The 16,248-nt window shown below is 47.7% G+C and overlaps 1 protein-coding gene across 3 annotated transcripts in view; it reads left to right on the plus strand.

Annotated features, from left to right (window-relative positions):
• ASAP1 (ArfGAP with SH3 domain, ankyrin repeat and PH domain 1) overlaps positions 1-16,248 on the plus strand; it is a 328,169-nt gene that overhangs the window by 55,468 nt on the left and 256,453 nt on the right. For all 3 annotated transcript variants that reach the window (XM_043879145.1, XM_043879144.1, XM_043879146.1), the window contains one exon: positions 14,565-14,691. In XM_043879145.1, the coding sequence (XP_043735080.1) occupies positions 14,565-14,691 (127 nt within the window). The remainder of the gene's footprint in view (positions 1-14,564; positions 14,692-16,248) is intronic.

A 16,248-nucleotide genomic window follows, 5' to 3' on the forward strand; every position in this document is an offset into this window, starting at 1 on the left:
AAGCCCTGTACATAGTAGGTACTGAATGATTATAGTGGTTAATATTATAAATGAGTAAGTTGTGCCTTCTTCCTGCATCAGCATAGTATCTTAAAAATTGCCATAGCATAAAATTTGCCCTTTTAAAATGTCCAATTCACTGGGTTTAGTGTATTCACAGAGTTATATAACCATCACCATGATCTAACTCCAAAACATTTTCACCACTCCCCCAATCTCGTATCCACTGAGTCACTCCTTCTCCCCTTCCCCTAGACCCTGGCAACCATTAGTAAGCTTTCTGTTTCTATGGATTTGCCTTCTCTGAACATTTTGTGTAAATGGAATCATACACTGTGAATATGAATCAATAGTTGTGATCCTTTGTGTCTTTCACTTAGCATAGTGTATTTTCACGTTTAATCCCTGTAGTAGCATGTATCAATACTTTCTTCCCTTTTTGTGGCTGAGTAATATTCCGTTGCATGAATGTACCACAATTTGTTTATCCAGTTGTCTGTTGGAAATTTAGGTTGTTTCCACTATTTGACTGTTATGACTAATGCTGCTGTGATATATGTAAGTTTTTGCCTGAATGTGTGTTTTCCTTTCTCTTTGATATATACTGAAGAAGGGAATTGGTGGGTCGTGTGGTGGTGGTCACATTATATTTAACCTTTTGAGGAAACGCCATGGTGTTTCCCAAAGATATTTTACATCCCCACTAACAATGTATGTCGAACTCGGGTCTCCCGCATTGCAAGCAAACTCTTTACGGTCTGAGCCAGCCTTTAATGGCTGACATTGTATGAGGGTTCCAGTTTCTCCACCTCCTCTCCAAGTCTTGTTACTTTCCAGCTTTTTTTTTTTTTTTAATAGCCACACCTAGTGGCTGTGAAATGGTGTTTCATTGTGGTTTTGATTTGCATTTCCCCAATGACTAGTGATACTGAGCATCTTTTTTTCCACATGCATGTTATCCATTTTTATATCTTTTTCAGAGAAATGTTCATTTGAGTCCTTTGCCCATTAAAAAATTAATTTCATTTCTCATTGTTGAACTTTAAGAGTTTATATATTTGGGGGGGACTTCCCTGGTGTTTCAGTGGTTAAGAATCTGTCTTCCAGTACAGGGGATACAGGTTCAGTCCCTAGTAGGGGATCTAAGATGCCGCACGGCGTGGGGCAACTAAGCCCATGTGCTGCAAATAAAGAAAGCCCTTGCAACACGACAAAGACTCAGTGCAGCCAAATTTTTTTTTTAAGTTTATATATTTTGGATACTAGACTCTTATCAGATATATGATTTGCAAGTATTTTCTCCCATTCTGTTATGTAAGTAAGTGAGTGATAGTCACTCAGTTGTGTCTAGCTCTTTGCAATCCCATGGATGGTAGCCCTTCAGGCTCCTCTGTCCATGGAATTCTCCAGGCAAGAATACTGAAGTAGATAGTCTTCCCCTTCTCCAAGGGATCTTCCCGACTCAGGGACTGAACCTGAGTCTCCTGCATTGCAGGCAGATTCATGTGTATTACCTAATTTGTTCTTTTTAATAATCTTTTGAAGTGGATATCAGTATCCCCATTTTACAGATAAGGAAGCTGAGGCTCTGAGGCCATGAAGAGCTTCCCCAGGGTAACACATCTACTAACTGAAGGTGGTACTGGAAACCAGGAAAAGACTAGCCAGAGCTCTTTTTGTTTTATTGGTAGAAACCCATCTCAGACCAACTTAGGCTGAAAAAAGAAGTATCAGTTCAGTTCAATTCAGTCGCTCAGTCATGTCTGACTCTTTGAGACCCCATAGACGGCAGCACACCAGGCCTCCCTGTCCATCATCAACTCCCGAGAGTTTACTCAAACTCATGTCCATTGAGTCGGGGATGCCATCCAACCATCTCATCCTCTGTCGTCCCCTTCTCCTCCCACCTTCAATCTTTCCCAGCATCAGGGTCTTTTCACATGAGTCAGTTCTTTGCATCAGGTGGCCAAAGTATTGGAGCTTCAGCTTCAGCATCAGTCCTTCCAATGAATATTCAGGATTGATTTCCTTTAGGATGGACTGGTTGGATCTCCTTGCTGTCCAAGGGACTCTCAAGAGTCTTCTCCAAAACCACAGTTCAAAAGTGTCAATTCTTCAGGGCTCAGCTTTCTTTCTAGTCCAACTCTCACATCCATACATGACTGCTGGAAAAACCGTAGCTGCTCACATACCTGGAAAGTCTAGGATTGGCAGCAGGCATGGGAAAGATTCTGGGATCCACTGATTCAAGTGATGTCACCAGGCTCTTCCTCTCTCCCCCTCCTTCCTCCCTCCATCTCTTGCTGACTTTGGTTTGCATCATCCTTAGGCAAGCTCTCTTATGTGTGGCAAAGATGCACATGTACTAAGTCGCTTCGGTCACATCTGACTCTTTGCTACTCTGTGAACTGTAGCCCGCCAGGCTTCTCTGTTCATGGGATTCTCCAGGCAAGAATACTGGAGTGGGTTGCCATGCCTGCCGCCAAGGGATCTTCCTGACCCAGGGATCGAATCCACGTCTCTTGTCTCCTGCATTGGGAGGCAGATTCTTTACAACTAGCGCCACCTGGGAAGCCCTGGCAAAGATAGTCATCAGTAACTAAAGGCTTCCTAAGCCTTCTGAGTTGCTGCTGCTGCTGCCGCTAAGCCGCTTCAGTTGTGTCTGACCCTGTGCGACCCCATAGACGGCAACCCACCAGGCTCCCCGTCCCTGGGATTCTCCAGGCAAGAACACTGGAGTGGGTTGCCATTTCCTTCTCCAATGCATGAAAGTGAAAAGGGAAAGGGAAGTCACTCAGTCGTGTCCGACTCCTAGCGACCCCGTGGACTGCAGCCCACCAGGCTCCTCCGTCCATGGGATTTTCCAGGCAAGAGTACTGGAGTGGGGTGCCATTGCCTTCTCCAAGCCCTTTGAGCTAGACCTGGAGAAAAGGCACATTGTTGTTGACTCTGGCTTCCATATCAGACCTCCTTACGCTCCCTGACTGACCTTGCTTGAGTGTGATGCCTATCAGAATACACATCGATGCTGTGCCCAGAGCTCTGGGATGTTCTGGACAGCTTGGCCCAGCCCTTTGGGTGGGAATATGGCAACACATGAGTGACAGTCTCCGGAGAATCGTGTGGACTTATGAGGATGTGTAGGGCGGACAAAAATTATAGTCAGTGTTCTTCAAGGTCTGTCTGGAACTGCAGAGTTCAAGATGCATAAATTTCTTGGGGTTAAATGAAGGTTAATTCCCAAAGCCAAAGAATAGGGGAAAAGTCAGTTTACTCACAAAAGAAGAACAAAAGATAATTGAAAATAATCATTTCCACATCTAATCAACAGTGAACTCTCTGCTGTCCACTTAAACACAGCCATTTTATAAATGAGTTTGTATAATACCTCTAAGTCTCTAAGACCTGAACAAAGAGACTAATTTTTCAAAAACAATACACAAAATAAAAAACAGGAAACAGAAGCTAGATGTTTGTGTCAGAAGCTTAGCCAGCAATTGTAGAGTTTTTTGGGTTTTTTTTTTTTAAATTAGAGCCCCTAGTGTGATTTGGAATGTTCACATTTGAGAAAGACGTTAACCAAATAGCATATGCTAGGAAGAAAACTCTGCAGTGGGTGGGCAGTTTTCTTTTTTCAAATAGAGCGATGCCCTACATTTGACATAATTACAGGAAAATTCTGTTATAATACAGCTCATTGTTATGTGGGTTCAAATACTTGTAGGTGAAATCATATTTTTGAAAAGCAACAACTGGGTACTGTGATAGATTCATATAATGTAGGGTGCTCATAACAGAGGCCCCCAACGCGGAAGTAATGACCTCCAGACTGTTCTTGGCTTACAAGTAGATCTTGAGGTAGAGCTGGTGTTTGGGGTTGGTTGTAACACTGATATAAGAAAAGAATTCATCAAATTGTAGGATGTTATTGCCCTCGGACCTCAGAGAGTGTCTGCCCTGGGTTCCTGGGAAATGAGACCAAAGGAGGTGAGATGATTTGGCTGAGGAAGGGAAGCTGACCTCCCTGGCAATGCCATGTTCCGTCTCAGTGCTAAAGTTGCAGACAACTGTCATTTATCAAATTTTTCTTCTTGAGTAGTGTTTCAGATGATAGGCAGCTTTGAAAAGCTGCTCATAACAGTGGGTCTAGCCAGGCTTTGAGCAAATCAGAGATACATGAAAGGACCTTTTTTTGGATTCCACATGCATAGGTCACATAGCTGAAAGACACATTTATTTCCTGTTTGAGTTTTTTGAACATTTTGGCAGTTGTGCTGCAGACCTGTATCTCTACCTACGTGTGAGCACAGGGGCTATATCTTGTGTGTCCTTTTGGCTCCTGAAGAGTCTAGCATAGGACCTGCTCCGAAGACAAATAATGGTATTAGTAGCTAATATTTACTCATCATTTACTATATACCAATACATCTTGCATAGATTATCTCATTTATACCTCACAACAGCCTTAGAAGAGAGATCATCTTTTAAAGGACATCTTCCTTTGAAACCACATTAAGTAGCTGACATTACGTAGGCCTACGGTTAACCATCCCTATTAGGTGGAAGGGCTGGGATTTGAACCCAGGCAATCTGAATCCAGATCAGGCATTCTTAAACCTCTGAAAGGATTGTAGTGCTGCTCAGTAACTGCAAATGGAATTGAACCAATGGGTTCCAACCTAAATACCTCTGCATCCATTGAGGAATGTCCTCAGGGACTCGGGGACAATGGTCTTATCTCTGAAAATGTCCCACAAGGAATGAGTCAGTCTGGGAGAGTAAAGTGGGTTTGGGAGAAGGAGAAACCTCACTTACCCTGGGATGATCCTGTAGGGCTGCCCTGGGTTGGGTGAGGGGAAGGTTATTTACCAAAACATCACTGACTCCCAATGTTCTGGTCATGGAAACATCGCCTTATCTCTTGTGACTTCTAACCTTTTAAAAAGAGTCACTTAAGAAGGGAAATGACAATTCACTCCAGTATTGTTGCCTGGAGAATCCCATGGCCAGAGGAGCCTGGGGGGTTACAGTCCATGGGGTTGCAAAGAGTCGGTCTACCACACACACAGAAGGAAGGGCACAGGGCTGGGAGGGGCGGACGTAGAAGGTTCTTGATTGCTGTCACGTTTCTAGCTTAGTTTTTGGAGAGCAAGAAAGAAGAGAAGGAGGCAAGACAATGATGAAAGGGGGTGGGTATGACTTTGGTCTTCGACTGTACTCACAGCCTTCTTGCTCAAAATTAGGAGAGGAGTGGTAGTTAAGTAATCTTATGCCAAATTTTATGTAGTTAGAATTTTAAAAGTTGTAAATGGTAGGCCAATGTCTATAGGCATTCCTTGACACTGTGACGCAAAGACCATCGTAATCCATTCTTAAATGGCAGTTTCACATATTTTTTCTTCAGGCAAGGTCTTTTAATGCCTTCCTTGAAATGTAAGGTAGAGGAGTGGGGCAACCCTTGGGAAGCAGGATACCTGGGATCTCAGAATTCCCCACAATTCTGCCAGGGGATACTGAGCAAATTCATTTAACCAGTGAAGAACCTGTCCCCTCATCTGAAAAATGAAAGGGTTGTTAACCATATTATCCCTGAAATTCTTTCCAACTCTGGTAGCTTTCTGATGATGTCAGAAACTTTTTTATTTTTTTGTATCCACTCTTTTTTAAAATTTATTTATTTTAATTGGAGGCTAATTACTTTACAATATGGTGGTGGTTTTTGCCATACATTCACATGAATCAGCCATGGGTGTACATGTGTCCCCATCCTGACCTCCTACCCACCTCCCTCCCCAGCCCATCCCTCAGGGTCGTCCCAGTCTACCAGCCCTGAGCACCCTGTCTCATGCATCAAACCAGGACTGGCGACCTATTTCACATATGATAACATACATGCAGAAACTCTTAAGAACCAGGATTCCTCATTTCAGTTGTCCTCTTCCAATTCCTCTCACACCCCTCCCCCATCATAAATGTTCATCCAGTCATTCATTCTTCCTTCCATCTGTTCAAGAAGCATCTCTTAAGCACCTGGGTCTCTGAGACTGTAACAGCAAATGGAAAACCCTCGAGTCTCAAGGACCTCACAGTCTTGCTGGAGAAATAGAAATATTTGGAAAATGGTGCTGTGAAAAAGGGTCATTAAAAAAAAGACATGTTGTCCGCCTGAGACAGCACAGAAGTGGGCATGAGTAAGTGTGAGCCTCCAAACTGAACTAAGACAAATTCATCAGAAAAAAAGAAAAGAAACCTGAAGGTTTTCTAAGTGTTTCTCTTTTTTCAGGTGATGATTTCTTTTTCAGAAACAAATTAAGGCTTAAAATCCCTCGCTCCTATAGGAGGCAAGTTTTTAGGAACCCCATATAACACCACCATTTTTCTTCCCTGGATGTTGTTTTATTTATATTAGGAAAGATGTAGCTCATAAAAAAGAGCCGGCTCAATCCAAAACACGTTTATCAGGGGCCCACAGGGAACGTGTATGAGGCAGCGCCTTCTGTGGGGAAGAAAAAGCCTGCAGGGTTTGGATTCAGGCCGGCTGTGAATAGTGATTCTCTGTTTATTAGCTGTAGTCCTTAAGGAGATTGTGCACGTATCTCAACAGACAGCATGGCCCCTCACTAGGCCACTGGGGGGGATTTCAGGAGATGGTGCTTATAAAATGCCAAGCCTGGGGCTCTAGGAATCTCTTGTCCCTCCCTTAGATCTTCAGGGATGTGGGTAATACCAAGAAGGATACAATGTACCACCCCCCTTCCCCCCAGGGATGGACAGTCTGGGAGTTCTGCAGTGCAGGAAACTCGGTAGGAAGACGAAATCCTGAGCCGCTCCCTGCCACTAGCAGCGCTGTTCGTCACTGGGGAAGTTCTCATCTCTCCACGTGTAGGGAGTCTTAGGTCCTTCCCAATGGTGCCAACAGTCTTCATACAAAGTAAGAGAGAGGCTGTATTGTGGAATTCCCTGGTGGCTCAGTGGATAAGAATCTGCCTGCCAGTGCGGGGGCCATGGGTTCGACCCCAGGTCTGGGAAGATCCCACGTGCCTCAGAGCAGCTAAGCCTGTATGCCACAAGTAGAGAGTAGCCCCTGCAACTAGAGAAAGCCTGTGTGTAGCAGCAAAGACCCAGCACAACCAAAAATAAATAAAATGATGTATATATGAATAAAATTATATAGATAGATAGATAAATAAAGGGAGGCTATATTGCAAATATCCCTGTAAGGATTAATTCCAAATGTAGTAATGGAGCAATGGGAGTGCTCTCCACTCGGAAATCAACCCTAAATATTCACTGGATGGACTAATGCTGAAACTGCAATACTTTGGCCACTTGATTCGAAGAGCTGACTCATTGGAAAAGACCCTGATGCTGGGAAGGTTTGAGGGCAGGAGGGGAAGGGGGCGACAGAGGATGAGATGGTTGGATGGCATCACCGACTCAATGGACATGAGTTTGAGAAAACTCTGGGAGATAGCGAAGGACAGGGAAGCCTGGTGTGCTGCAGTCCATGGGGCTCTCAAAGAGCCTGACACGATTCATCGACTGAACAACAACTCCACTCCAGCCATTACTTTGCCTTTGAGTTGGGTTTGTAACAAGTTCCCCCGGAGGAAAAAAGATGACGCACAGGCTCTGACAGAAGAGCATCCAAGGGCTGTGGACCCATTGTCAGGAGGCTAATCACACGGGCTGTGAAATCAAACCAGTCACTCTCCTCCACTTGCCAAGGTGACCTCTAAGCTCCAGGTTCCTCCCAGGTATAAAATGGGGTTAATACCAGTGCCTGCTCTATGGTGGCTGTTGAGTATGAAATGAGGGTATGCCTGCAGCAATGCAGAATCATGCAGAGCATATAACAAGCCCAGCATTTACTAGTTGATGTTATTATTCCTTTACAGGACAGAACAGAAATACATTCCTGACTTCTTTCAGTTGATATATCCACCAGGATTCTGAGTCTTCTGGGTCCCCAGCACTCTGCCTGACTCTTCTTCCTACCCCTGACCGAAAAAACAGCCAGGGAAGCAGGGTTGGGGGTAGAACAGAGAGTAGTTTATCGTCTCCAAATAAATCATGTTCTCCTCCTTACTCGCTGGGAACACTCTAGTGGCTTTTACTTGGAGTATTTACATTAAGTTCATTGGAGACTAGAATAGGCTTTTTTTTCCTTACTTGAGAGAATATAAGTATACTTGGGAAGCACTCATACAAGGCACATGAGTGAAGCAGTCTGCTGCTGAGGTCGAATATGGCAACGTGAGCCCGACAGCAAAACACATGCCCGACAGTAAAACACATGGAATCCAGTGCCTCTTTCCCTCTCCCTCTACCCCCAGCCCCATCCCCCGCCCACTGCTTTCCATTCTTCTAGCACTTTGTTAAGATGATAGAAAACAAATACATAAGTTATCAGGTGAAATAAGGAACAAACAATACTTATTTTGATTGCCTGATGAGAAGGGCATCTAATGGAGTAGTACTCTGTGAATTACTGTTGAGAACTTGATTTTTGCAGGTAGTAGAAGAAGCCCAGGATTTCATCTCCTGGGCACTGGGACATTAACTTGCAGTGAGATCTCACCGGGTCTTTTTTTTTCCCCCCAGCCATGCCCTATGGCATGTGGGACCTTAGTTCCCCAACCAGGGATCAAATCCGAGTTTGATGCATTGGAAGCACGGAATCTTAACCACTGAACCGCCAGGGAAGTCCCTTGGTTTCCATTATTGTAATACTCCCACATCGGGACGGTTACGTGGATGAATTCAGACACTGCCTATATAACCAGGGCGGCGCCTGGCTCAGAACAAAAGCTCAGAAAGTCCTATCCCACATCTCACTAGTCTCGAGTTTCTCTCCAGTAAGTTTAGTATAATCATACTTGGGACTTCCCTGGAAGTCCAGCTGTTAAGACTTAACTCTTCAATGCAGGTTTGATTCCTTGTGGGGGAGGAAACGGGGGAAAGAGGGGCTACAATCTTACATGCCTCAAGGCCAAAAACCAAAGCATAAAACAAGCAGTATTGTAACAAATTCAATAAACACTTTAAAAATTATCCATATTAAAAAATCTTTATAAAAAAAAGATAATCATACCTACATTATAAAGTTGTCATGAGGTTTAAAGAAGGATATGTGTGTCCAAAATGCTATACTTAGCAAGGCGTCAGGTACATTGTAGGTTTCAGTAAATTTTAGGGGGGAAGGAATATCAGAATTTTTATCTTCAGATCAAGTTTTCAGTATTCCCATAATACCTGAGAACTATCATTTACTTATGATCCCTCAGACCCTGGCTAAGCACCTTATATGCTATAGCTCATGAAATTCTCAGAGCACTGAGACATAGTTACTAACATTGCCCCCAGTTTGCAGATGTGAAAACTGAGACTCAGAGATGTGAATTACTTCAACAAGATCTAATAGCTGCTACATGGTAGAGATGTGAGGCCAAGTCTTTCTCATGAGAATCATCCTATAACTCATGTTCTTATGAAACAAATGCCTATTCTACCCTCTAGAAGTTGCCTTGGTTAGAATATCCTTCTTTACAGGAACTGTGTTCCACGAAAACCAGGCTTTTACGGCCTCAGCTCTCTTCTGATCCTCATTGGTATTCATTCTGTTTGACTCTAGAGACTGTTTCTTTACTTCCAAAATCCATCGTTGATGGATCTGACCTCACAAGGGATACTTACAGTAATAAGCACTTTCTAAAGACGATCCCCACATCTGAGATTCCAGACTTTGGGAATTACTGTACAGTTTCCCCTTCCCTCTCTTCCTTCCTCCGCCAGGTGACTAATTTAGGGAGAGATCTGAGTCCTGGAATGAAAAGAGATGTATTCATGGTCATACTTCACATAAAAAGGGAGTTCAAAGGGAATTGACATTGGTTGATAATTTGCTATGCATCAACTGCTTTATCCACAGCTTCTCAATTTATTTCACTTAACAACCTGTAACATAGTCATTTTATTACTATACTGATTTCACAGATGAGACAACAATGCATTATTAGAAGTGACAAAGTGCAGATTCAAACCCAGATCCAAGTAACACAAAGCATATTCTCTTCCTACACTATCCCATTGCCCTGCCCCATGAAGGCACTGGGAGCCTTTGATGAATGCTATAATTCCATCTTGTCAGCCTGGGCCACTTTCTAGGCATGTGAATAAGATCACCGATAGCTCTTCTTGGTTTCTTTTTTCCCCCTTCTATTTTTTTGGCTGTGCGCAGCATGTGGGATCTTAGTTCCCCGACCAGGGGTCGAACACGTGTTCCCAGCAGTGGAAGCTCTGTCTTAATAACTGCACCACCAGGAAAGTTCCTGGTTTCTTGTGCCCAGAAAGGACCCCACACTTCCTCCGCACTCTCCCACCCCTGGTACATTGTCAGCTATCTTGCAAATGCACCACCTTGGTTGTTAGGCAGATAGATGAGTGAAGCCTGCAACTGGGAATAGCCAATTCCCTGATGCCTGTGGGGTCACTAGTGTCCTTGCTGACCAGGAGAATAAGCCACCACTATTCTTATCCCTGCTTTTCAAGGGGAAGAAAAGCATTCTGTAAGGACCATTCTTATCTCATCAGCAGTGCTCAGAGTAACAAACAGGCTTGAGGAGTGCAAGGGTGCAGAACAGCATTGGATGGGGGTGATGATGATGACGAAAGAGATGATGCACACTTTAGACAAAACTGGGTGTGCATGAGTATGTGTGTGTGTTTTTCCTGGCTCCAAGAATGATGATGTGTGTTTCTGAGCGGGCTTCCCTGGTGGCTGAGTGGTAAAGAATCCGCCTGCCAATGCAGGAGACATGGGTTCAATCCCTGGGTTGGGAAGATCCCCTGGAGAAAGAATTGGCAACCCACTCCAGAATTCTTGCCTGGCAAATCCCATGGACAGAGGAGCCTGGTGGGCTACAGTCCATGGGGTTGCAAAAGAGTTGTACATGACTTAGCAACTAAATAACAACAAATATTTCTGAGCAGCTCTGAACAAAGAAATCTAGTGTTTAAGTTTTGCCTGCATCAGACTCTATCCACAGAAGATAGCCAGGAATGGTTTTCAGGGTGTCTGAGAAAATGAGAGGTGCAGATGGTTTGCGCTGGGGCATGGTTTCAAATTTTAAAAGGATTATGGCTCATGAACCCTAGAAATGGTGGGTGGAGGTGTGAATCTTTGAAATTCTAATTGCATACCAGTCTAAGGAGGTATATACTTTCCTGGGCACAAAATCTCATTGTTCACATATTCCTTTCTTGGCCAGGGGAGACAGGGAGGAGGAGCAGATATATAACATAATCTTCAAATGAAACTGAAACAACAATTGGTGGCAGCAGTTTGGACTCTGGTGAATGCCATCAAGAAAGCAATCCCCACTGTTTACCATCACAGTTAGCTTAGCTTGTTGTAATAATCTTTATTCCTTGCATCTGTAGAGCTGAGGGCAGACACAGACTCAGCTCCAGCTGGGAAGGATCTCTGTGGTCATTTTGACATACGCATCCCTTTATTTTATCGAAGTGAGGGCACTAAGGCCCAAGCTAACAGCATCAGTTATCAGGAGAGAAAGCTCTGGAATCCAGGCCTCCTGGAATTGAGGCAATTATTCACTGACTCCAGGCTTTTTAATAACAGCTCATATTTATCAAGTGTTTGCTCTAAGCCATGCATATGTGATAGAAGGAGCTACCAGCCCAGCAGGGATGACAGGTATTCGATGACAACTTGGAAGAGAGAGAAAGTGGAAATAATGCAAAATCAGAGTCTCAATTGATTTCCAGCCTAGGGGGTGGCCTTCTTGGAGTGGTTGGAAGGCTGGGTGCTGGGTGTTAGGCTCTCAACTGCTGCATGGGGATAAACATGGGGTTACTTGAGGCTCTTGGAGCTTAATGAGCACAAGCTAGTAGTGGCCATGGTTGTTCCCAAGTCACAGAACCTTCTAGGTGCAGGATGACCCAGTTAGTATATGGGAAAAGAGGTAGGGTTTTTTCTGGTGTCTCATATTCTGTCAGTAACAGCATGTGAACAAGTGACCTCCAGGTGTGGGTCTTAAATGCCTTCTGGCAGTCTCCCCAAAACCTCAACCTTGGTGTGTCCCAGTGCAGACTTTTAATGTAGAAGGAGGAGAAAGTGTGTACCTATTTGTTTCTTTGTTTTTTTTAGGATGCCTCTCAAAACTGATGTCTGAACACTTTGCCAGAGCAGGGTCTTTATTCCTGTATGCTGCCTTACCAAGGCCTTCCTCTCGTTAGCTGCAGTGCTTGCCTTCCTGACATTAATAAGCGCTTCCCCAGAGACACAGTGCAGGTTCAGGACAGCCAGCACAGGCAGACAAAACACCCTGAACTTGTACAATGGCTCTCCTGGGCACAGAGCACCTTCTCATCTGTTATCATTTACCAGCCTCATGGGGCTAGTGCCCTCTTCTTTCATGTTCATGGGAGGCAACTGAAGGCCAAGATCCCGTAGCTACCAGGATACCTGCAGAGGCAGCCCCTCATTCTCTTTTCTTCTTTTTATTGTTTATTTGGCTGCATCAGATCTTAGTTGTGGCACACAGGACCTTTGATCTTTGTTGCCACTGCAGCATCTTTTTAGCTGCGTCTCAGAAACTCTTTTGTTTGTGCCATGTGGGATCTAGTTCCCTGACCAGTTATGAAACCCAGGTCCCCTGCACTGGAGCGGGGATGTCTTGGTCCACCAGGAAAGTCCCTTCATTCTCTCTTCTGCTCTAGATGTCACTTTGTCAAGGAGGTTTTCTCTGCTCATTCCTCAAATGGTAGCTCCTGCATCGCTTGCCTACTCTGTATATACTTCACTTTATATTACATGTATATTGCTTGTCTGTTTCCCTTACTATTGTTGATGGAAGAGTAGCGGCATTGTCTTGTTTCCGAATCTCCAGCGGCAGGAGGAGGGCGTTAGTAAACAGTTGTAAGCAGTGAGCGAGGAGATGCAGTTTTCATTTGACAATCACTCCTGGGTCCAATGCCCCTCCCTGCCAGTGGGCACTCTGTTGTGGTTTGGGGAAGGACCAGAGGACAGATAACTGTACAAGATCGCAGAACTCAATCCCAGAGGGGGCCCGGGGGCTAGACTTCTGCCCAGGTTGGTGAATTTGGGACTTTGTGAGCCGGCTCCAGTTGGCTCCAATTATAGGAGCCAATCGTCAGGCGCTTCCTAAGGGCCTAGTTGGTGTTTTTTTTTTCTTTTTTAAACCAATTTGATCCGCAATCAGTGGTGAGAAATTAAATGGATTCTTTGGGCTAAGTAGATTGAGCAAAATAGCCATCTGCCAGGGCCGAGGAATGAGCAATCTGTTGGTAATTTTTCCGCTGAAATTTGGCACCTACTTAGCATTGTACACCATTTGCACCTCGGGAAATGCCTTTTACACCTCTTCCCCTCCTCTGTCCTTCGCGTTAAAAACAATAACAACAACAAAAGCCAGTATAAATGAAAGATTAGAAAACTGGGGTGGGGGGGGGGAGAAAAACCTTCCTATGTCTTCACTTAGCACTTCAGCGGCTTCAGCAAACGGCACAAAACTAGCCTTCGGGGGGCTAGTGAGCGCCCTGCCAAGGGAGTGAGGCGGGCGGGCAAGCTGCAAGCCGGGCCCCAGAGGCCGCCGCCGCGCGCTCCTCTCGCCGGGCCCGCGACCCGCGCAGACGGAGGCGGCTCTCCGGGCCTCGCTTCCTGCACCCACACGGGGCTAAAAAAGAACGCGCACAACTTTTTTTTTGGTCCCCCTTCTTGCGAAACGCTCGCGTAAGGAGCTCGCCCAAGTAACCGCTCCGGGGGCGGCCCTGGGGACGCGGGCATTCGCCGCCCCGAGAGCCGCGCGGCCCGGGCCGCGGGTGGAGGGGCACCCTGTCGGAGGGCTGCGCGGGGCTAGGGGGGGCCGGGGCGGGGCCTGGGCGGTGAGGGCGGGGCGGACCGGGGCGGGGCCTGAGCGGGGCTGAGGGCTGGCGTGGGCGGACCGGGCCGGTGTGGGCGGGGCGGGGTGGTGTGGGCGGGGCCGGGCCCCGCAGGGAGGGGGGCGCAGCGGCGCTTGCGCAGAGCACTTCCTTGTTTGTCCCCGTGACTGTCGCGGCAGCGCCGCCCGCCCGCCCGCCGCCCGCCCGCTCTCGGGAGCGTGTGTTCAGTCAGTCAGTGTCCGCGCTGCCGCCTGTCAGAGCGTGTGAGCAGGCAGCGCCGGCCCGCCGCGACCTGCCCGGCCCCGGACGCCCCTTCCCCGCCCCCCGCGAAGCATCCCCTCCCCCGTGGCCGGGCATGAGCAGAGCAAGGCGGGTAGCTGAGAGCTCCCAGCCTCGCGCGCCGCTCGGAGTTTGAAGGGCCCCGGGCCGATCGCTGATCGCGGCCGCCGCCGCCTCCTTTCTCGCCAGCCAGAGCTTTCTCGCGCCGCCGCCGCCGGGATCGCAGCCGCGCCAGGCCGGGCGGCGGGTGGCGGGCTGCGTGCGGGGGGCGTTCATGAGCCGCCGGCCGGCCCGCGGCCCCGGGAGCCTGCGCCGTGACTCACCCCCCGCCCTCGCTTGTGTCTCGCCCCCTCCCCCGGCAGGATGCCGGACCAGATCTCCGTCTCCGAGTTCATCGCCGAGACCACCGAAGACTACAACTCGCCCACCACGTCGAGCTTCACTACGCGGCTGCACAACTGCCGGAACACCGTCACGCTGCTGGAGGAGGTAGGTCGGGGCCGGCGCCCTCCGCGCGCAGCCCTCCGAGGACCCCGGCCCGCCAGCCGGGACGCCTCGCCGCCTCGGCGCGCGGCCGCTGCCTCGCAGTTGCATTGCGTCGATTTCCGAGCCGGGGAGGAAGGGGACGTAAGGGGCCTGGGGGAGCCACACCCCCACTGCGGGACTCCCTCCAGCCCACCCCGCGGCCAGGTGATGGGCGGGGGACATAGGATGTGCAGCCCCCAGCTCCGTTTTCCCCCCGAGGCTAGAGGTGGGGAGAGGATTGAACAGGCTGTGGACAGCCCTAAGAAGAGGGAAGTCCTCTCCCTGGCTTGAGCCCTTCTGGGCGCTTTCCACATCATCCTGACCCTCTCGTAACCCGCCAAGTAGATGGTGTCAGGCCCCCGAGGGCAGAGGGAGGCAAAGCAACGTGACCAAGGTCACCAGCAAGGGACTGGGAGATGGTCAATTAATGGACCTCTCCACGGCCCGGCTTGGCCAGGCAGGCTGAGTTGCTTCGGCTAGGACTGGTGGAAAAACCCCAGAGAAATGAGAGGGCGCTCTGGCCGGGACTGCCTCCACCCCGGGATTCCTCCTCCTCTCTTGTCCTAAAGCCCTGGGTGGAAAGAGCTATCTATGCAGACTGGTCCCCACCCGTATCCCCTGGCTGGCTGGTTTGGTAGAGTCAGGCTGCTGCGCCAGCAGGACCTGCCCGCAGGGCACTCATAAGCTGTGAATGGATCCCCGAGGCCGATGCTGCCCCAAGGAGCTGACCAGACAGGAAGAAGGGAGGCCTGAGATGCAGAAAGAATCTCTCCTCTTACCTAGGTCTCCAGGGAAAGCTTGTGGGTGCCTCCGACAGCGTCAAGAGCTTAGCAATTTCCTTTAAAATTTTAGGTGCATTAGTGATAGGGCCGAGTAGGTACATAAGGAAGAATCTGCAAGCCTGGGAGCTGGGAAGCCTCTGAACCTCCTCAAAAACGGGATATTTGCCCTGGAACTCTGCCCCATATGTAAGTGCCATAAAGTGCCGCTCCCTTCTCAACCCAAAAAAAGATAGCACTGGAGGAAGTTAGGAAGGCAGATCGTTTTCCCTGGGTGGATTCTTCTGTGGTTGGTTTATTTGAGGTTTGGGGAGCTCTTTCTGATCTAAGCTCCCCGCGGCTCCTCCTCTGTAATGCTAAGAAGCTTGGGCTTCTGTGAGCAGACTGCTCTTGATGCAGGCTGTGATACTTGTTCCTGGGCCAGGTTACACCCAGAACTGTGTGTGTACTCAGAAGCACCGGGGTCCTACATTTTAGGAGGGGAGAGGTTTCTGCTAGTGCTGGGTCCTGTTTTGCCAACCTGGTGCTGCAAATGAGTCTGGATGTTTTAGGCCAGTTGAGGTTGCTTCTGGATTCTCTCTGAAGTTAATGTTGGCTTATTGAACTGAATTTTGAAATTCAGTTGGAGAAGCACCATCTAACTAGGTTTGTTGAAAAGCCAGAGGTAAATGACTCTTTTTTCTTTGTTGTGGTTTTGTTTCTGTCACCTGTCTTGTCTGTTGAACCAGCCTGATGCTTGGTG

Source organism: Cervus elaphus, chromosome 21 (genome assembly GCF_910594005.1).
Source record: "Cervus elaphus chromosome 21, mCerEla1.1, whole genome shotgun sequence".
Taxonomy (NCBI): Eukaryota; Metazoa; Chordata; class Mammalia; order Artiodactyla; family Cervidae; genus Cervus; species Cervus elaphus.